This window comes from Pristis pectinata, chromosome 3, assembly GCF_009764475.1.
Source record: "Pristis pectinata isolate sPriPec2 chromosome 3, sPriPec2.1.pri, whole genome shotgun sequence".
NCBI classification, from domain to species: domain Eukaryota; kingdom Metazoa; phylum Chordata; class Chondrichthyes; order Rhinopristiformes; family Pristidae; genus Pristis; species Pristis pectinata.
This window is the reverse complement of record NC_067407.1, coordinates 112,560,567-112,580,625: the sequence shown is the minus strand read 5'-3', so window position 1 is coordinate 112,580,625 and position 20,059 is coordinate 112,560,567. Positions and strand designations below refer to the sequence as shown.

At 39.8% G+C, this 20,059-nt stretch overlaps 1 protein-coding gene across 1 annotated transcript in view; it reads right to left on the bottom strand.

Moving 5' to 3' along the window:
• kcnh1a (potassium voltage-gated channel, subfamily H (eag-related), member 1a) overlaps window positions 1-20,059 on the bottom strand; it is a 141,398-nt gene that overhangs the window by 72,370 nt on the left and 48,969 nt on the right. The window contains exon 7 of the mRNA XM_052011759.1: window positions 10,480-10,909. Within this exon, the coding sequence (XP_051867719.1) occupies window positions 10,480-10,909 (430 nt within the window). The remainder of the gene's footprint in view (window positions 1-10,479; window positions 10,910-20,059) is intronic.

The window sequence follows — 20,059 nt, the reverse complement described above, 5'->3', positions numbered from 1 at the left end:
TCCTAAATTCAATTCCCTGATTTATGAAGGACAATACACCATCTGCCTTCTTAACCACAGAGTCAACCTGCGCAGCCGCTTTGAGCGCCCTATGGACTCTGACCCCAAGATCCCTCTGATCCTCCACACTGCCAAGAGTCCTACCATTAAGACTATATTCCGCCAACATATTTGACCTACCAAAATGAACCACTTCACACTTATCTAGGTTGAACCGCATCTGCCACTTCTCAGCCCAACGTTGTGTCCTACGTCCCTCTGTAACCTCTGACAGCCCTCCAAACTATCCACAACACTCCCAACCTTCGTGTCATCTGCAAACTTACTAACCCACCCCTCCACTTCCTCATCCAGGTCGTTTATAAAAATCACAAAGAGCAAGGGTCCCAGTACAGACCCCTGAGGTACACCACTGGGCACCGACCTCTACTCAGAATACAACCCTTCAACAACCACTCTTTGCCTTCTGTGGGCCAGCCAGTTCTGGATCCACACTGCAATGTCCCCTTGGATCCCATGTCTCCTCACCTTCTCCATAGGCCTTGCATGGGGTACCTTATCAAACACCTTGCTGAAATCCATATACACTACATCTACTGCTCTCCCTTCATCAATGTGCTTAGTCACATCCTCAAAAAATTCAATCAGGCTCGTAAGGCAGGACCTGCCCTTGACAAAGCCATGCTGACTATTCCTAATCATATTATACCTCTCCAAATGTTCATAAATCCTGCCTCTCAGGATCTTCTCCATCAGTTTACCAACCACTGAGGTAAGACTCACTGGTCTATAATTCCCTGAGCTCCCTACTCCCCTTCGTGAATAAGGGAACAACATCCGCAACCCTCCAATCTTCCAGAACCTCTCCGGTCTCCATCGACAATGCAAAGATCATCGTCAGGGGCTCCACAATCTCCTCCCTCACCTCCCACAGCAACCTGGGGTACATCTCATCTGGTCCCGGTGACTTATCTAACTTGATGCTTTCCAAAAGTTTCAGCACCACCTCTTTTCTAATATCTACATGTTTCAGGCTGCTGCACGACCCCACTACAATCCCTTAGATCCTTTTCTGTAATGAATACTTTACGTCAGTATTCACTAAGTACCTCTGCTATTTCTTCCAGATCCATACACACTTTCCCACTGCTGCACTTGATAGGCCCTATCCTTTCGCATCTCATCTTCTTACTCTTCACATAATTGTAGAACGCCTTGGGGTTTTCCTTAATCCTGCCCACCAAGGCCTTCTCATGCCCCCTCCTGGCTCTCCTAATCTCTTTCTTAAGTTCCTTCCTTTTAGCCTTGTACTCTTCCAGATCTCTATCATTTACCTAGCTCTCTGTACCTTTTGTATGCTTTTCTTTTCCTTTTGACTAGATTTATTATAGCCTTCATACACCATGGTTCCTGTATCCTCTCGTGACTCCCCGTCTCATCGGAACATGTCTATGCAGAACGCCACACGAATACCCCCTGAATATTTGCCACATATCTTCCGTACTTTTCCCAGAGAACATCTGCTCCCAATTTAATCTTCCAATTTCCTGCCTGAGAGCCTCATAATTCCCTTTACTCCAAGTAAATGCCTTTCTAGTCTGTCTATTCATATCTCTCTCCAGTGCTAACGTAAAGGAGATAGAATTATGATCACTATCACCAAAACGTTCACCCACTGAGAGATCTGACACCTGACCAGGTTCATCAAATCAAGCACAGCCTCTCCTCTTGTAGGTTTATCTACATACTGTGTCAAGAACCCTTCCTGAACACACCTAACAAACTCCACCCCATCCAAACCCCTCACTGTCTGGAGATGCCAGTCAATGTTTGGGAAATTAAAATGCCCCATCACAACAACTCTGTTATTCTCACACCTTTCTAGGATCTGCTTCCCTATCTGCTCCTCAATAACTCTGTCACTATTGGGCGGCCTAAAAAAACAGCCAGTAAAGTTATTGACCCCTTCCTGTTCCTAACCTCCACCCACAGAGACTCTGTAGACAATCCCTCCACAACGTCCACCTTTTCTGCAGCCGTGACACTATCTCTGATCAACAGTGCCACTCCCCAACCTCTTGCCTCCCTCCCTGTCCTTCCTGAAACATCCAAAAAAATGGTACTTGAATCAACCATTCCAGCCCTAGAGCCATCCAAGTCTCCATAATAGCCACCACATTATAGCTCCAAGTATTGACCCAAGCTCTAAGCTCATCCGCCTTGTTCACAATACTCCTTGCATTAAAATAGACATACCTCAAGCCTGTCTGAACACTTCCCTTCTCTATCACCTGCCTATGGTGCTTACTCCTAGATTCCTCTATTTGAGAGCCAAACACCTCTTCCCCAGTCTCTCCAGTACAGATCCCACCCCCCAACAATTCTAGTTTAAACTCTCCCCAGTAGCCTTAGCAAACCTCCTCGCCAGTATGTTGGTCCCCCTGGGATTCAAGTGCAACCCGTCCTCTTTGAACAGGTTGTACCTGCCCCAAAAGAGGCCCCAATGATCCAGAAAACTGAATCCCTGCTCCTTACTCCAATCCCTCAACCACACATTTAACCTCCTCCTCATTCTGTTCCTATACCCACTGTCGCTTAGCACAGGCAGTAATCTGGAAATTACTACCTTTGAGTTCCTGCTTCTCAACTTCCTTCCTAATTCTCTATAGTCTCTTTTCAGGACCTCATTCCTTTCCCTATGTCGTTGGTACCAATATGTACCATGACCTCTGGCTGTTCTCCCTCTCCCTTCAGGATATCTTGGACGCGATCTGAAACATTCCGGACCCTAGCACCTGGGAAGCAAACTACCTTCTGAGTTTCTTTCCTGCGTCCACAGAATCGCTTGTCTGCCCACCTAACTATAGAGTCCCCTATCACTAGTGCCCTCCTCACTCCTTCCCTACCCATCTGAGCCACAGGGCCGGGCTCTGTGCCAGAGACACTGCCACTGTTGCTTCCCCCAGGTAGGCTGTCTCCCCCAACAGTGCTCAAACAGGAGTACTTATTGTCAAGGGATACAGCCACAGGGGTACTCTAGTACCTGACTCTTCCCCTTCCCCCTCCTGACTGTGACCCAATTGCCTGATTCCAATGGTCCCGGTGTGACCACCTGCCTATAACTCTTCTCTATCACCTCCTCACTCTCCCTGACCAGATGAAGGTCATCCAGCTACATCTCCAGTTCCCTAACACAGTCCCTCAGGAGCTGCAGCTCATCACACTAGGCGCAGACGTAGCCTTCCCGGAGGCAGGGAGACTCTGGGAACTCCCACATCTGACACTGAGTACAGGAAACTGCACTCATACTCCTTCCGTATCTCAAGTCACCTACCTTTCCTTGCCCCTTTACGCAGAAGCCCCTTGAGCCGAAGCCCAGAACACTCTGCTCCCTCTCACTCCACTGCCCGCTCCAGCACTGCCCGCTGGATAGGGCGGATCGCTGTTTTTAAACAGCCTGCGCCTTACCTGCTGACGTCACGTGCCTGCGCAGTCCAGTCCCCACTATTCCCAATTAAAACTTATTTAAAAACTTATAAAACAGAACCTTACTCAACTAAACTTTACAATAAAAACTCTTATACAGAAAAAGGAAAACTTCTGTCCCGAAGTCCCGACCTCTGCCAAAGCGAAACCCACGAAACCTCCGGTTTTTTTTCTAACTGCTTTTTAAACTGCCCACGCCTTACTGTAGTGACAGACACAGTTACTGATTTTCATCCATCGATACAGAGACCAGCAAGCTGGTGTTTCCCTCTCTCTCTGACTGTCTGCTCCAAAATTGTCATTACGTCCTTGTCTTCTGTTGTCATCATCATGCCACTCACACACCACTATGCTCTATCTTAAAAGGACATTCACCAATAGTAACCTAATTAGTAACAATCAGAAGCAACATGGTATCTGAAAATGTGTTGTGAAGCAATGTTGTAGGCAAAGCTTTACAAGACAAAAAAAAGTTTAACTTGAAAGACAGAAATGGAATTTATCCAAGGGAGTTCTTGTAGGATTTGATTAATGATGAGGGGAAAAAAATCCAAGTTAATTTAGAACATGAATTATAATTATCAGATAATCTTGTTAATGAACAATCTCACATGACTTCATAGCACTTCAAACAACAAACTTTAGTAAAATTTGCAGTGTATTTTTCCCTACAGCTTCTGCTACACAAAAGATGCAAAACCAAAAGGAACTCTTTGAAATCTTAAACATGGCTTAATGAAATGGAGAACTTACTCGGAAATTCAACTCCCCCCCCCCCCCCGTTCAAAATAGGACTTTCCCCAAACCTTCTAGTGAAGAAGTCACAGAACAATATTCAAGCAAATTTGACTAAATTCACCACAGAAAATTCCATTATTGACACTACAACTCAGAAAATGTTGGAAGTACTCAGCAGCTCAGACAGCATCCATGGAGGAAGTTGATATTTCAGGTTGATGACCATTTGTTAGAACTAAGCTCATGAACATCCTGATGACACGTCATTGATCTGAAATGTTAACCATTTCTCTCTCCACAGATGCTGCCTATATTATTTAGTTGTTTTACAACTCAGCATCAACAATGGTTTGTGTGACATTAACAACACACACAAAATGCTGGAGGAACTCAGCAGGTCAGGCAGCATCTATAGAGGGAAATAAACAGTTGACGTTTCGGATCGAGACCCTTCATCAGAACTGGAAAGGAAGAGGGCAGAAGCCAGAATAAAAAGGGAGGGGGAGGAACACAAGCTGGCAGGTGATAGGCGAGTCCAGGTGAGGTGGGGGGGGGAAGGGGGATGAAAGGGAGTGATGTAAGAAGCTGAGAGGTGTTAGGTAGAAGAGGCAAAGGGCTGAAGTAGGTGAGGACAGTAGATCATAGAATAAAGGGAAGGAGATGGGGAATAAAGGGAAGGAGATGGGGAATAAAGGGAAGGAGATGGGGAATAAAGGGAAGGAGATGGGGAATAAAGGGAAGGAGATGGGGAATAAAGGGAAGGAGATGGGGAATAAAGGGAAGGAGATGGGGAATAAAGGGAAGGAGATGGGGAATAAATGGGCAGATCATGATGGCAGGGGAGGGGAAAGAGAAGGGGTGAGGGGCCCCACAGGAATGAGGGAAAACAAAGGGAAAGGAAAAAAATGTGACATTACTATCAAGAATAGACAATGGTCTAAATATCTGCCAAATGTCAAAAAAATAATTTGTTTAGTTGTTAATTCTTAAACATACATTTAATAATATACATATAGATCAAATTAAAATGTGACTCTGACTTAAACAATAACAATGCATTGCCAGTTACTGTTGGAAAATTCTAAAAAGATTAGAAGGAAAATGAGAAACACGGCGTGGGAGTGTAACTAATTATCTGAATGGGTGGTAAAGGCAGAAACCCTCACTAAGTTTTTAAAAAAAGTAGTGGGATGAGCCATTGAGGGGCTGTAACTTATAGGCTTTAAACCAAACAAATCGAATATAAACAGCAATATTAGATTTTTTTTCCTCCTTGCCTTGTGACATTGACTTATCTGAGACAGAAACAAAATGGTATTTCAAAATGCGTATTGAAGCACTGTTGCATGCATAGCAACTAATCTTATATTCACAATAATATAACACAGCTATATGGAAAAATACAAATGCAAAGTAATTATCACGATTAGGTGACATAGCCCACCTCCAGGCCAGAGCAATGTACTCCCCCCACAAGGGGTTGGAATGGTGGGGGCAATAGAGGAACGAGAAACTAACATTGATCCAGCTCAAAACTCGTCTTTTACGGTGCTCTTTGGCCAATCCATCAGTTGAGGAACAAGCAAAATTGACCTACAGGGATCCCAATTTCCATTGGGGATGCTGTTGGCTCTGAACCTACTGAATATTGCTGAGACAACATGGCAATAAGTTTTTACCAATGATTTTAAAAGCAATACCACCATTGGACTGCAAGGGAAATGCCAGGAATAGATAAAAAATTAAAGTGTGCAGTTAAAGATGTTAAAAATTGAGGAGAAAATTTGCAACCACATTTCAAATTTTAAAGACCAACAAAACCAATTAAATGAATAATTAACAGGAAAAAAATCTTCTGCTATCAAATCATCAATTGCTTCTCCAAGCTTTCATGTTAACTATAAAATCCAAACCTAGAAAAATAAGAGACCATTTACCCTTCAAGTCTGCTTCACCATTTAATACAACTGTGGCTGATCATCTCTCTCAATATAACCCTGTGTCCTTGATGACTTTTGGATGTAGAAATCTATCACCTCCTTAAATATATTCAGAGACTTGACTTCCACGGCCTTCTGCAGCCAAGAAGGCCACAGGAAAGAAAGAAATTTCTCCTCAGCTCAATCCAAAATGTTTTATCCTGTATTGTGAAACTGTGACCTTGGCTCTAGACCCCTCAGCCAGAACCATCCTCTCCTTATTCAGCCGATCAAGCCAGTTAGAATGTCAGATGTTTCAATTAGATCTCCTCTCACTCTTCTAGATTACCAGTCACAATAATTCACTTTTTAAAAAGTTATAGGAGGTCAAGATTTCCTATGTTGGGCAATTACTAAAAATCAGAAAACATTCTTTAAACATGCAGTTGTACAATGAACAAAGCAAACAATGTGTCTGTATTCTTCTGAAATAAAATTAGAATAGTTTAGACTAATTATCTTTCCCAAATTGTCATCAATGTGAATAAAGGGCAAGGTTTAGAAGCATAGATAATTCCCTGTATCTGAAGTCAAAGGGGCACATAGTATTAGTCTCCAATACAACTGATAATTAACAGTCATTATAAAGAACAAGCAACAACTATCTACTTGGCTGAAGCCAAGAACTTCTGTTTACATACAGTATGCAAAAACTATATGCAGCAGTATTTGAGTGACTATAAAAATAAAATCAATGTAGTATGTGAAAGAGACCATAACTCAAGATAATAGTTATATTCTGCAAGAAATTCTGTCCAAAATGAAAGTGAAACATTGGAAGTCTGAATTAAAGCCTTTCTTGTACTTTGAACTACTAACACATTCTCTTTTACTGTATCTGGTATCTTTTTATTTCCACACTGGATAACTTGTTACTTAATGATCGTTCCTCTTTTAAGCAGAAGTCATTCAATCCATCAACTTTCTTGCAATGTTTTGGGGGTATCATCTTTTCTTTTCCTTTCACTCTTCCAACCAAAGAAAATCTTGTCCCCTCACAAATTCCAGAATATTTTTTTTTAAAACCACAAAACTACCACTATTTAAAACCATTCTTGGGTTGTACAATCAGTTAGAATTAGTCAAATCTGTATTTCAACTGAACAAAAGAGGGTTAGTATTTGACATGCTTGCTAGAATCTCCAAGTTTTATAAAAGGCATAAATAACCACTGTTTTAAGTTTTGCTCTTTGTTCCACTCCCTTAAATCTCACATGTTGCAGTTGGTAGCACTGTTAAAATGATAATGGGGTAGATAGATAACTGAAAATTATCTGCAGAGCCAAGGATTTCAATTACATTCAACATGGCACTGTTTTATGCCTGATACGAGACTGTAAGCCCTTTTGTCAGGTCCAGTCTTTCAATATCCAGATAATTTACTACAACCAGGAAATCTGGAAATGCAGCTGGTGTGGGGAAGTTTCATAGAATTGATACAAAATATTTTCAGTAAATAAGTCATTTAAGAAAGTGAAGAATGTTCCATTAGACTCAACAACCTGCTCTTCAATCTGTTTAGCACAGAAGCAGGATAAATTCCCCAAGTACTAAAAGAACAACCCCCACAAAACAATGAGAAAAATCAGATTAATAGAAATTCATTGCCTCAATAGTGAGGGGAAATTTTACGGATAGCCCAACTAGTCTAAGTAATCAAAGTGTAATTTCTGTCCAGTGACCTACCCTCTCAAGTGCAAACCTCATCAGAAACTTTTGCATAAGACAATATCAGTTGTGAATTACCTATTAAGTATTATCACCAAAATAAATTCTTCTGAATTATTTCCTCCATTTTTCCAGTTACAGCACCTTTTGCAAAATAACAAATTACCTTAACAAGGGACCTTTCTGAAATGTTTAGCTTCTGAGTCTGTACTGATTGAGTCTTTCATTTTCAGCTGCTGCAAATTTGACTTGTTATTGGTGAATCATTCTGTGATTTAATTGGATGGACTTCCTAACAAGCATCTAAATTACTGGTTTGAGAAATAAGACAAGCTTTCTATCTAGCAAATACAGCATGTTTCCTGTTAGCCTTTAGCACTTACTTAAAGTGCTCTTGTGCATGAACTCTGATCACCTGTACAGAATAGTTGCTAATGGGCACAAATGAGAAGTTGCATCCATCTTTTCAGTAAGTGACTGCATGTTTTATTGCTGTAAGCTAAATTATAATTATTAAAAATATTGTAGGCACTACTTGGTGTATTTGGAAGTGAAAGAAGGAAATAAAAAATATGTATTGAGGGTTCAATTGTATTATAAATGTTCCTGTTAGTCTTAAAGACATCTAAGGCTCTGTTGTAGTTGGGAGACAAAGTTGTATCATGAGGAGCATAGATAGGGTGAATGCACTCAGTCTTTTTTTCCCCCAGTGTTGGGGATCAAGAACTAGAGGGCATATGTATAAGGTGAGAGGGGAAAGATTTAATAGGAACTTGAGAGGCGACTTTTTCTTTACATGAAGGGTGGTATGTATGTGGAATGAGCTGCCAGAGGAAGTGATTGAGGCAAGTACAATAACTTCTAAAAGACAGATGGATAGGTACGTGAAGTGAAAAGTTATCAGGTTATGCGCCAAATGCTGGTAAATGGGACTAGCTTGGATGGGGCATTTTAGTCAGCATAAAGTAGTTGGGCTGAAGGGCCTGTTTCTGTGCTGTATAACTGACTTTATCTACTAAAATCAACAACAAATTCAATTTATAGAGCACCTTTAAAATTGCAAAGCATCCAAAGGCACTTCCGAGGATAATGCTATTAATATTGATGTCAGAAATATTATGGCAAATGGAAGGTAATAAATGCTGGCCTGGTCAGTGATGCTCACATTCCATAAATTAATTAATTTTTAAACTAGCCAAAAGCTTGACCAAATACGTTTCCTTTTAGGAACAAGGAGAGACAGAGAAGTGGATAGTTAAGAAGTGGATGAATAGATAGTGAGGTATCAACTGAGTGAATTCCAGAGCTTGGTACATTGGCAATTGAAGGTAGCTTGGTAGCTGAAGGGACAGCTGCCGGTTGTATAACAATTATATTTGAGGTTGAACAAAAGGCCAGAATTAGATATTGTGGGTATTTGTTGAGGTAATAGGGGAATATATAGTAAGGCTAATCAAAATCATAAGGGATGGGAATTTTAAAATCAAACCTGAAGGTCACATATTAGTAAGTTTTGTGCCACAATCTCTTCACAAACTATCAAAGAGAGCATCCTCAATTTCAATCAATTTACAAGATATAATTGAATCTGGCAAATGTATTTTTCAGCAGAGCAAACACCTTCCTTGCATTTCCCATGGATAATGAGCAAAACGAGTGTACATTTATGAATTGGGGAATCATGTAAAGTACAGAGGTTTATCAGTGGTATTTACCATGGTATTTACAACTGATCTTTCAACATGTAATTATTGCAATGAACTGCAAGGACTTCCACTGTATTAACACACAGGTGATCAGATCAGAAGAAGACAATAAAGGTCGTTTACTCAATCCCTTGGCAAAAATTGATTCTTGGATTTTAAGACTATCATGGGGTGAAAGAGAAAACAATGAGGAAAGCTGAATGAGAAAGTAACTGTGGACCATTACCTGTCCATAGTGCAAATTGAATACTGAAAAATTATCATGAAAGTAGATATAGTAGCCAAAACAAATAATACATCAAAATTTCTGAAATCTCTATCTACTTTCATGATGTATCCTTTACACAGTGGCCTTGATATGCAGCACCAGATGTGTTGTAATGTTGACCAGGCAGCTGAAAGTGGAAAATATGTGGTTCCTGCAAATTTGTGTCTTAAAGCTTCTGGGACATATTTCAGCAGAGCAAATGCCTTCATCATATTCTTCATGACAAATGACAGCAGAACACGAGTGTCTTGCACTCTTGAAAACTTAAATAACATGTTTTTCTACAAGTGCATTTGGGAGGAAGGGGCATTCTTTCCACAATTCACAACAGTTGAACATGGGAGACATCATGTTTCAAATGAGTGGCCATATTTGTTTGGGAATCAGCTGTCTGCAATTGAAAAAGCAAAGGCTTCAGTCATTTGATGATTATTTTAAATTTGTTTTCATTTTGTTTCTAACTAAATTTCATGAAATTTTGTACCAGTAATAATTAAGTTTTGGGGTCATTAGTTTTTTTAATGCAGATGCTGCTTTTAAATTAATTTTATCCTAATCCATTCACATAATCTAATTAGCATCAAAGTTGAGAAATCTATTTAGAATATAAAGTAAAACCTTTGTGAGTACTTACAACCAATCATCATCATAGCCACTGCAAAAATCTTCTCGCCATCAGTTGTTGGAGCAATGTTACCGAACCCAATACTGGTGAGGCTGGTCATTGTGAAGTAGAGTGAGGCAATGTACACAGAGTCTTTACTTGGTCCACCTTCCCACTTTTCTGTTCCACTTGTATTAAAATGATACGGCATTCCTACAGTTTCTCCCAACTGATACAGCCAACTATCAGTTCTGATTCTGTTTAATTCTTCATCGATCACTTCATAATCCCCAATGCTGTACCAGATACAAGCCAACCAATGAGCTGCAAGTCCAAAAACACACACAAGAAGCACTAGCACAGCTGCTCCATATTCAATGTAATGGTCCAACTTTCGTGCCACTCGTCCTAGACGAAGAAGTCTCACAACTTTCAGGGAGCTGAAGAGACTGCTGATGCCCTGCAAAAATGAAACAATATGTATAAATGTGCATGTACTAAAATTACTAGTAATAGAATATTTTAACTATCTCAAAGGCTGTATACATCAGAATTTTTTAATATACTTTTATACTTTTGCATTGTAGAGCTACTTCTTCAAAAAAAGGTTAACAGTTTGGACATAAAAGATGTCATCACAGGAGTTATCCAATAGGAGATAGAGATTGCAGGGGACTGAGCAGCCTTTCCTAGAGATGGAAAACAGGAGATTGTGGAGCTTGAAATTGTTAGAAAACAAGAGATTGGCATAGATAGGTTGGACAAGCAATATCTTTTTCCCATTATTGAGCGATTCAATACCAGAGCGCATGCATTTAAGGTGAGGGGGTTAGGTTCAGAAGAGACATGAGGGGTAAGTTTTTACTCAATGGTGGATGCCTGGAATGCGTTGCCTGATAGGGTGATGGAGGCAAATTCATTGGGGGCTTTTAAGAGGGGCTTGGATGGGCACATGAATGAGAGGAAAGTGGAGGGATGCAGGCATTCAGTACGTAGGAGGGATTAGCTATGTTGGCATGACATTGTGGGCCGAAGAGCCTGTTCTGTGCTGTAATGTTCTATGTTCGAAAAACAAACTGCTGGAGGAACTCAGCATGTCAGACAGCATCAGAACAGTCAACGTTTCAGGTCAAGACCAGTTGAGATGAAGGGTCTTGAGAAAGCTACAGAGAGAAACTCTGGGACACTGGGGCATTGCCTAAAAATTAAACCTAGGCATTTCAAGAAAGAAATTACAAGATACTTATACAGGTTGATAAGCCCTTCTGATAATGAAAATTCTTGCAAGTCCAGTTGTTAATATGGAATCTCAAATTGATAGATTTTTGCTAAATATGGTAATAAAAGGACATTGTGAAAAGAATATGGTTAGACCATACAGCAGTCAATAATCTGTAGAATGGCAGAATAGGTCTGAGGGGCAAAATGACATTCTGAGTCATATTCCAATGAGGAGTCATTAAAGGATGGAGCAAGTGATTAGGGCTGGAGGAATGTGTTAGTGGAGTGGACAGTGGGTGAACTGAGAAAGGTGGGAAGATATTGGGGCCAGAGGTGTGAAAGAATATTGTAGAAGGAGAAACAAGAAATCAGGTTATGGGGGCAAGAGGGTACAACAAGGGATAAAGGACAAGGGGATGGAGGTTGTATGTGGACACAAAGTCTTAGGAAGGATTTGCTACGATTGAATGTAATGTAACTCAGATTTATTAAGGTGATACCTGAATTCTAAGGGTTAATCTGCAAAGTGAGATTATACAAACTGGAATTTAGAGGGTTAAAGGGTGGATGTGATTAAAGTTTACAAAACCAAGTGAGAATTCTCTTTACAATGTCCCTATGAATGTCTATGATGGGAGGGCCCAATCAGCAGAGAGAATAAAGGTTTCCTTGAGTGATCAGGGACAACACTCCTGTTTCTCTTGACCCAGAAAGTAGCGATGTTCTTGGCTCTTGCCTCCTTATTGTTGCCAAACTTCCCAACTCCTGGAACATTTATGCAGCATCTATTAAATTTAGTTCGTACTTCTCAAATGCATTGTGGGAGCCCAAATTAAATATACCAATAAAGTACCCTTCCTCTTCCAGATGGGACAATCACAATATTCAAAAACTACTTTTGCAAAAATGACATAGCACACAGCAGGTTGTGAACATATTCTATATTCACTCTTCTTAATTTGTGACAACTCCACCCTCCTCAACCTTCTTTTGCCTACCAGAATGATTGTTAATACTGAAACTGGAGTCTTTCACTATACTTTTATTCTTATGAATATACAAATACCCTGCAACAATTTAACAGTTTAGCTGATCTGTGAAAATGTGATTGTCTGTTTGAATATGCAAATCTAAACTCTGTAACAGACTAATTTGAATATTTATTGACAAATTCAGCTTTTGGAGATATAAAACAAAGTAATACCAAAAGAATGAGGTGGAGAGACGATAGCTGAATGACAGTGAATTCTGACTTTTGGGTCCTTAATGTGGAATAGTAAGTAAGAACGAGTCACACTAGCTTATGCAATAAACCAAGATCACTTCTGGAACTCAAATTTACTCTCAAATATGAGTATCATATTACTCCTGTATTTTTGGTATAACCTTAAGCACATATTTAAAGAAATGCAGAAGTATTAACTGCAATGGTATATTTCGTGTGTGAATTACTATTCCTATTTTCATAACTTTCAACAGTTTGGCAACTGGCACTTATCCAATCACTTTTACAGAATTAATGGAAATTATATCATTATAGAAAAAGTCAAGCAATTTTTAATGTCTACAACCCCATGTTGTGTTTGTGTGGGCAAACAAATGGTGAATAAAAGCTTTAAAAACTGCACAAAATATGCTAAATATGACACAATGATTACATTAGAAAGAAATGGTACATATTAGTCTGCTGACTGTAATTAAATGATTCCATTTGATATTGAGTAAACAAACTAAGCTTTAAGACAATATGGCACACCTTCCTACATAGAAATTCTGCCATTCTTTCTCTAAATTCATTACCTACACAGACTAGTTAATAGAGCAGAAATAAAACAATATTTTGAACAAATACTAATACCCAAGGAATGCAAGGAAAGCATTTTAAAAAATGTAACCTATTATTATTTTCAACCACTTTAGAGAAGGCACATTAAACATATGTTAGAAAATACAAAGCCTACTTTTGTTAGAGCACGATGGTTCCAATTCTTCACAGCCCCATGGGCAATTAGAAGAGGATCAATTCACACAAATAAAGTAGCATGCAAATGGAAGAAGTAGAAAGCAAAAAGAAAATAAATTATAAAGGAGTACTGGTAACACAAGAATGTAAATGTCTTAAATTATCATAACACAAAAATAAAGTGCATAATTTTTCACATGATAAATCAATGCAACCAAAAAATGAAATAACATAATTAGTGGTAGCACAATTTTGAACTTTGCATAAATCTCAAATTTGAAAAGGAGAAGCAGATATCAGGTGTATCAATATTTCAGTGGAACAAAGGAAATTACAGTGGCATGAGAGAGGAACTGGCCCAAATTGATTGGAAATGTAAGGTAGTTGGAGGGACGGCAGAGCAGAAATGGATGAAATTTCTATAAGAAATAGGGAAAGTGTGGGACAGATATATTCCAAGAAAAAAGGTTATGAATGGGAAAAATGGCACAAATGTGGCTAATGAGAGAGGTTAAGGCTAAAATAAAAGCAAAAGGGAGGGCATACAAGGAAGCAAAAATTAGTGGGAAAACAGAAGACTGGGAAACTTTCCAAAACTTACGGAAAGAAACTAAGAAGGTCATTAGGAAAGAAAAGATGAATTATGAAAGGAAGTTGGCAGATAATATACAAAAGGATACTAAGAATTTTTTTAAATATATGAAGAGTAAAAGAGAGACACGGGTAGATATAGGACCAATTGAAAATGGTGCTAAAGAGATTATAATGGGTAACAAAGAGATGGCAGAAGAACTAAAGAGTATTTTGCATCAGTCTTCACCGTGGAAGACATCAGCAATATACAGTACCAGATAGTCAGGGGTCCCAGGGACAGAACTGAGTTCAGTCAAGATTACTAGATAGAAGGTGCTCGGGAAGCTAAATGGTCTAAGGACAGATAAGTCTCCCAGACTGGATGAGGTGCACCCCCGGGTTCTGAAGGAGGTGGCTTTAGAGATTGTGGAGGCATTGGTGATAATTTTCCAGGCATCAATAGATTCTGGCATGATTCCAGAGGACTGGAAGGTTGCAAATGTAGTTCCATTGTATAAGAAGGGTGGGAGGCAGCATAAGGGAAATTACAGACCTATTAGTCTGACATCGGTGGTCAGAAAGTTACTGGAGTCGATCCTCAAGGACGAGGTTATGGAATACCTAGAGGTACATGGCATGATAGGTCCAAGCCAGCATGGTTTCATGAAGGGAAGATCCTGCCTGACCAACCTATTGGAGTTTTTTGAGGAAATCTCAAGTAGGATGGATAAGAGAGAGGCTGTGGATGTTGTGTATTTGGATTTTCAAAAGGCCTTCGACAAGGTGCCGCACAAGAGGCTGCTTAATAAGATGAGAGCCATGGAATTACAGGAAGGATATTAGAATGGGTGGAGCATTGGCTGATAGGCAGAAAGTAAAGGGTGGGAATAAAGGGATCCTGTTCTGTTTGGCTGCGGGTTACCAGTGGTGTTCCACAAGGATTGGTGTCGGGGCTGCTTCTTTTTGCACTGTATATCGATGCTTTAGATTATGGATTAAATAGTTTTGTGGCTAAGTTTGCAGATGACGCCAACATAGGTGGAGGAGTAGGGAGTATTGAAGAAACAGGAAGGTTGCAGAGAGACTTAGATAGTTTAGGAGCATAGACAAAGAAATGGCAGATGAGATTCAATGTTGAGAAATGTGCAGTTTTACACTTTGGAAGAAGAAATAAATGGGCAGATTATTATCTAGATGGTGAGAAAATTCAAAGTACAAAAGTGCGAAGGGACTTGGGGGTCCTCGTGCAGGATACCCTAAAGGTTAACCACCAGGTTGGATCGGCGGTAAGAAAAGCGAATGCTATGTTGGCATTCATTTCGAGAGGTGAGACCTCACTTGGAATACTGTGTGCAGTTTTTGGCCCCTTAGGAAGGATGTACTGGTGTTGGAGAGGGTTCAAAGAAGATTTACAAGGATGATTCCCAGAATGAAAGGGTTTACATACGATAAGTGATTGTCAGCTCTTGGACTGTATTCATTGGAGTACAGAAGAATGAGAGGGGACCTCATAGAAACATTTCCAATGTTGAAAGGACTGGACAGAATAGATGTGGCTAAGTTGTTTCCTTTGGTGGGTGAGTCCAGGACTAGAGGGCACAGTCTTAGAATTAGAGGGTACCCACTTAGAACAGAAATGAGAAGAAATTTCTTTAACCAGAGGGTCATGGATTTATGGAATTCGTTGCCACATGCAGCTGTGGAGGCCCGATCATTGGGGGTGTTTAAAGAGGAGATTGATAGGTATCTAATTAGTCACGGTATCAATGGATATGGGGAAAAGGCCGGGAATTGGGGCTAGATGGGAATAGCTTAGCTTGTAGTGAGGTAGCAGAGCAGACTCAATGGGCCGAATGGCCTACTTCTGCTCCTTTGTCTTGTGATCTTATAATAAAATCTAAATGCAATTAGTGGATACAATTCAAACTTTCCAGCAGTCCTGTTCTCAGTGGAAAGACACTTTATATACAAGCAGATTAGAAAAGGGCAGGGATTTCCTCTTAGTTCAGCAAACAACCCATTACTAATTAATGTATTTAATGCAGAACGATTTCATGGACACAGACAATTTAAGAAGTTGCAGTGAGAATACCATTGAGATCAATGAACAAAATTAAACAGAGAGAACACAAAACACAAAAATAGGAGCCAGAGTAGGCAATAGCCTTCCCCCTGTCATTACAGATCACTCAACAAGAGATAGAAGAACAGATACGCAGGCAGATATCAGAGAGATGCAATAAAAAAATAAGGTTATCGTACTAGAGGATACCAATTTCCCAAATATTAACTGGGATTGCCTTAGCATTACAGGGGGCAGAATTTTTGAGCTGTGTCCAGGAGAGTTTTTTGATGCAGTATGTAGATTGACCAGTGAGGGAAGGAGCATTACTGGACCTTATCTTGGTGAATGTAGCTGGTCAAATGAAGGGAGTGTCAGTGGGGAGCATCTTGGAAATGGTGACCATGACTCCATATATTTTAAAGTGGCTATGGAAAAGGACAGGGATGGACCAGTAATAAAGGTGTTAAATTGGGGGGAGGCCAATTTAATTAACATAAGGGATGTTGCCTGGATGCAGGAGTTCAGTTATGGTCTGTTCTCCCTGGAACGGAAGAGGTTAAGAGGAGACGTGATTGAGATATATAAAATTCCGAGGGGTATAGTTAGGGTAGACTGTAGGATAAGTAAGATCCGATACCCATATCAGAGGTAAATAAAACTTGAGGACTAATGGTTAGGGTAAGGGGGAAGAGATTTAGATGGGATATGAGGGGGACCTTCCTCACCCAGAGAGTGATAAGTACCTGGAATGCACTGTCTAAGAGAATGGTTGAAGCTGGGTTACTGAAGTGTCCAGATGAGCACCTGAATCACTTAGGCACAGAGGGCAATGGACCAAGTACAGGGCAATAGGATTAACAAGGAAGAGTGCCCACAGGTTGGTGTGGGCAACTTGGGCCAAATGGCCTGTTTTCTATGCGGTATAATTCTATGATCCTATGAACTCCTCTTCTGAGCCAGTTCCCCATAATACTCAATTCCTCAATCTGAAAATATTTATCTATCTTCACCTCAAATATATTTAATGATCTGGCCTCCACCACTCTTGGGACAGAGAATTCTAGTGGTTCATTACCCTCTGAGAGAATAAATTTTTATGCACCTCAGTTTTAAATGACTGGCCCCTTATTTTGTAGTTATGTCATCTTGTTTCTGACTCTCCCACTAGTGGAAATATCTCAACATCTACCCTGTCAGGCTCCCTTAGGATCTTACATGTCTGAATAAGCCCATCATTCATTCTTCTAAACTCCAAGGAATACAGACCCAAACTGTCTAGCCTCTCTTGACAGAACAACCCTCCATCCAGGAATTAGCCTGTTGAACCTCCTTTGGACTGCCTCCAATGCTACTATATCCATTTTTTACATAACCAAACCTGAGTACAGTATTTCCAGTGTGAGCTCATCAACTTCCTGTACAACTATACCAAATCCTCCTTATTCCTAAACTCCAACCTCTTTGCAAAAAAGGTCCACATGCTGTTTGCTTGCTAATTACTTGTTGGACCTAGAGTCATAGAGATGTACAACACAGTAATGATCCCTTTGGCTCACCGTGTCCAACCCAACATTTGTTTCCTCATCTACATTAATCCCATTTGTCCACTTTAGGACCATATCCTTCTATGCCTTGCCAATTGAAGCCTCTGTCTAAATGCCTCTTAAACATAGTAATTGTCTGAATGCCTCTTAAACGTAGTAATTGTCTAAACTGACCTGGCTGCTAACTTTTTGTGATCGTGCACTAGAACACCTATATCCTTCCAAATTTCACTGGTTTGCAGCCTCTCTCCATTTAGACGTAATCTGCCTTTTGATTCATCCAAATGAAGTGCATGACCACATACTTCTCCACATAAACATCATTTGCCAGGTTTTCACCCAGTCAATCTATCCATACCACAATGCAGAATCACAATGCAAATCACAACATTCCATCAATTTTCATATCATTAACAAACTGGATGACTAACGTTTTGTTCCTTCCTTCAAGTCACTAATATAAATAGTAAATGACTATATACTATAAACTGATTCCTGGGGTACTCCACCAGTTACATTATTCTAGCCTGAAAGGATCCAATTACTCCAACTCTTTGTTTTCTATGTGACAGACAGTTTTCATTCCATGCTAACATGCTACCTCAAATACCTTGGGCTTTTAATTTATGCACCAGACTCTTATGTGCCACCTTGTCAAATGCCTTTTGGAAATCTAAATACAGTACATCTACAAGTGCCCTCCTATCATCTCTCTCTGTTACATTCTGAAAGTAGTTGAGCAAATTTGTCAAAACACCATTTATGTTTTACAAAACTGTGTTGACTAGTTTGATTATATTCAGCTTTCCTAAGTGATTTAGTTATTTCTTCTTTGATTATTTACTCTAGCATCTTGCCAACAATAAATGTTAAACTAACTGGCCGATGGTTCCCCACCTTTTGTTTCCCTCCCTTTTTGAACAAGGAAACACTGGCTGTTTTCCAATCTTCTGGTACCCCCCCAGAATTTCGTGAGTTTTGAAAAATTTCAACCAATGGCTCCACAATCTCTGCAGCTACCCCATTTAAAACCCTTGGGTGCAGGCCATCAATCCTGGAAATTTGTCCACATTCAGCCAAATGAGTTTCTCTAATACTTTATCCATTGTGCTTGGGGCCTTTAAAAGTTCCTCCGTGTTATCTGAAATTGGCCCTTCTGTTATCTTAGAGACATTTGCAGCGTTCTCCATGGTGAAGACTGATGCAAAAAATTACTTAACATATCTGCCATTTGCCAAAATGCATTTTGAGTGTTTGTATTCTAATTGTTGCAGTAATATGCAGTATTGTTCTTAATCAGGAATGCTCAGTGAGACACTGAGTAGCAAAATTCCATATTATTCTTCAGAACAAAGCACGCATTAGGACCATGGTGGTATTAAATCGGGAAAGGAATTAATAATGGTTTTGTGGATTCCAAATAAAATTTCAATCATTCAGAGGTTCCAGGGAATGATTATCCCAAAGAAGAATAAGTTTGACTCATAATCTTCAAATGTACTATCATCGCTGTATCCTGCGTCACCAAATCTTGGGTATAACATTCAACAGAGGCTTACCCAGACTTTCACATTCACACAGAGAGATGAAAATTACGTTAGAATTGGCATCCTATACTACTCGCTCACTTCTTGATCCTTAAATGTTCTACATCTTATACAAACTGAAGTTAAGAATTAAGGAAAAATTCGCCATGATAAGAGTGTCTGCAGCAACAGTAAAGAAGTTCAACGTTATCCAGTACAGAGCAGTTTGGTTATTCGGCTGCATTGCCTCTAGCTTCAATGCACAACCAGCAATTCATCTTGTTGCGTGCTGTGGATCAGTTCTCTTGTGGCATAAAGGCAGGCAAATCAGTCAATTTCCCAGAGGCTACTCCCTTACCATCACCTAAAGATAGTGGGTCAGAAAAGTATGAACAATTGAAACGCTGCTCAAGTTATAGGATAACCTAAGCATACTATTCAGAAGTAGATCTTCATGTCCATTATCTCTATGTACTGCTTCTAAAATAGCAAAATGAGCAATTTTTAAGGGGAAATATGGTCAAAGTATCATTGCTAGGAAACACTGACTACTGTTCAGCCACTCATAATCTTTGTTTGAACTCAATCATGAAATTTAAGAAGTAATTTACTTTAAATGGTATATCCCTTTTACTTAAGGCACAACAACATGCATTTTTATACAATACCCTTTAACTAGAGTCATAACCATTGGGTCACAGAGTTGTATAGCACAGAA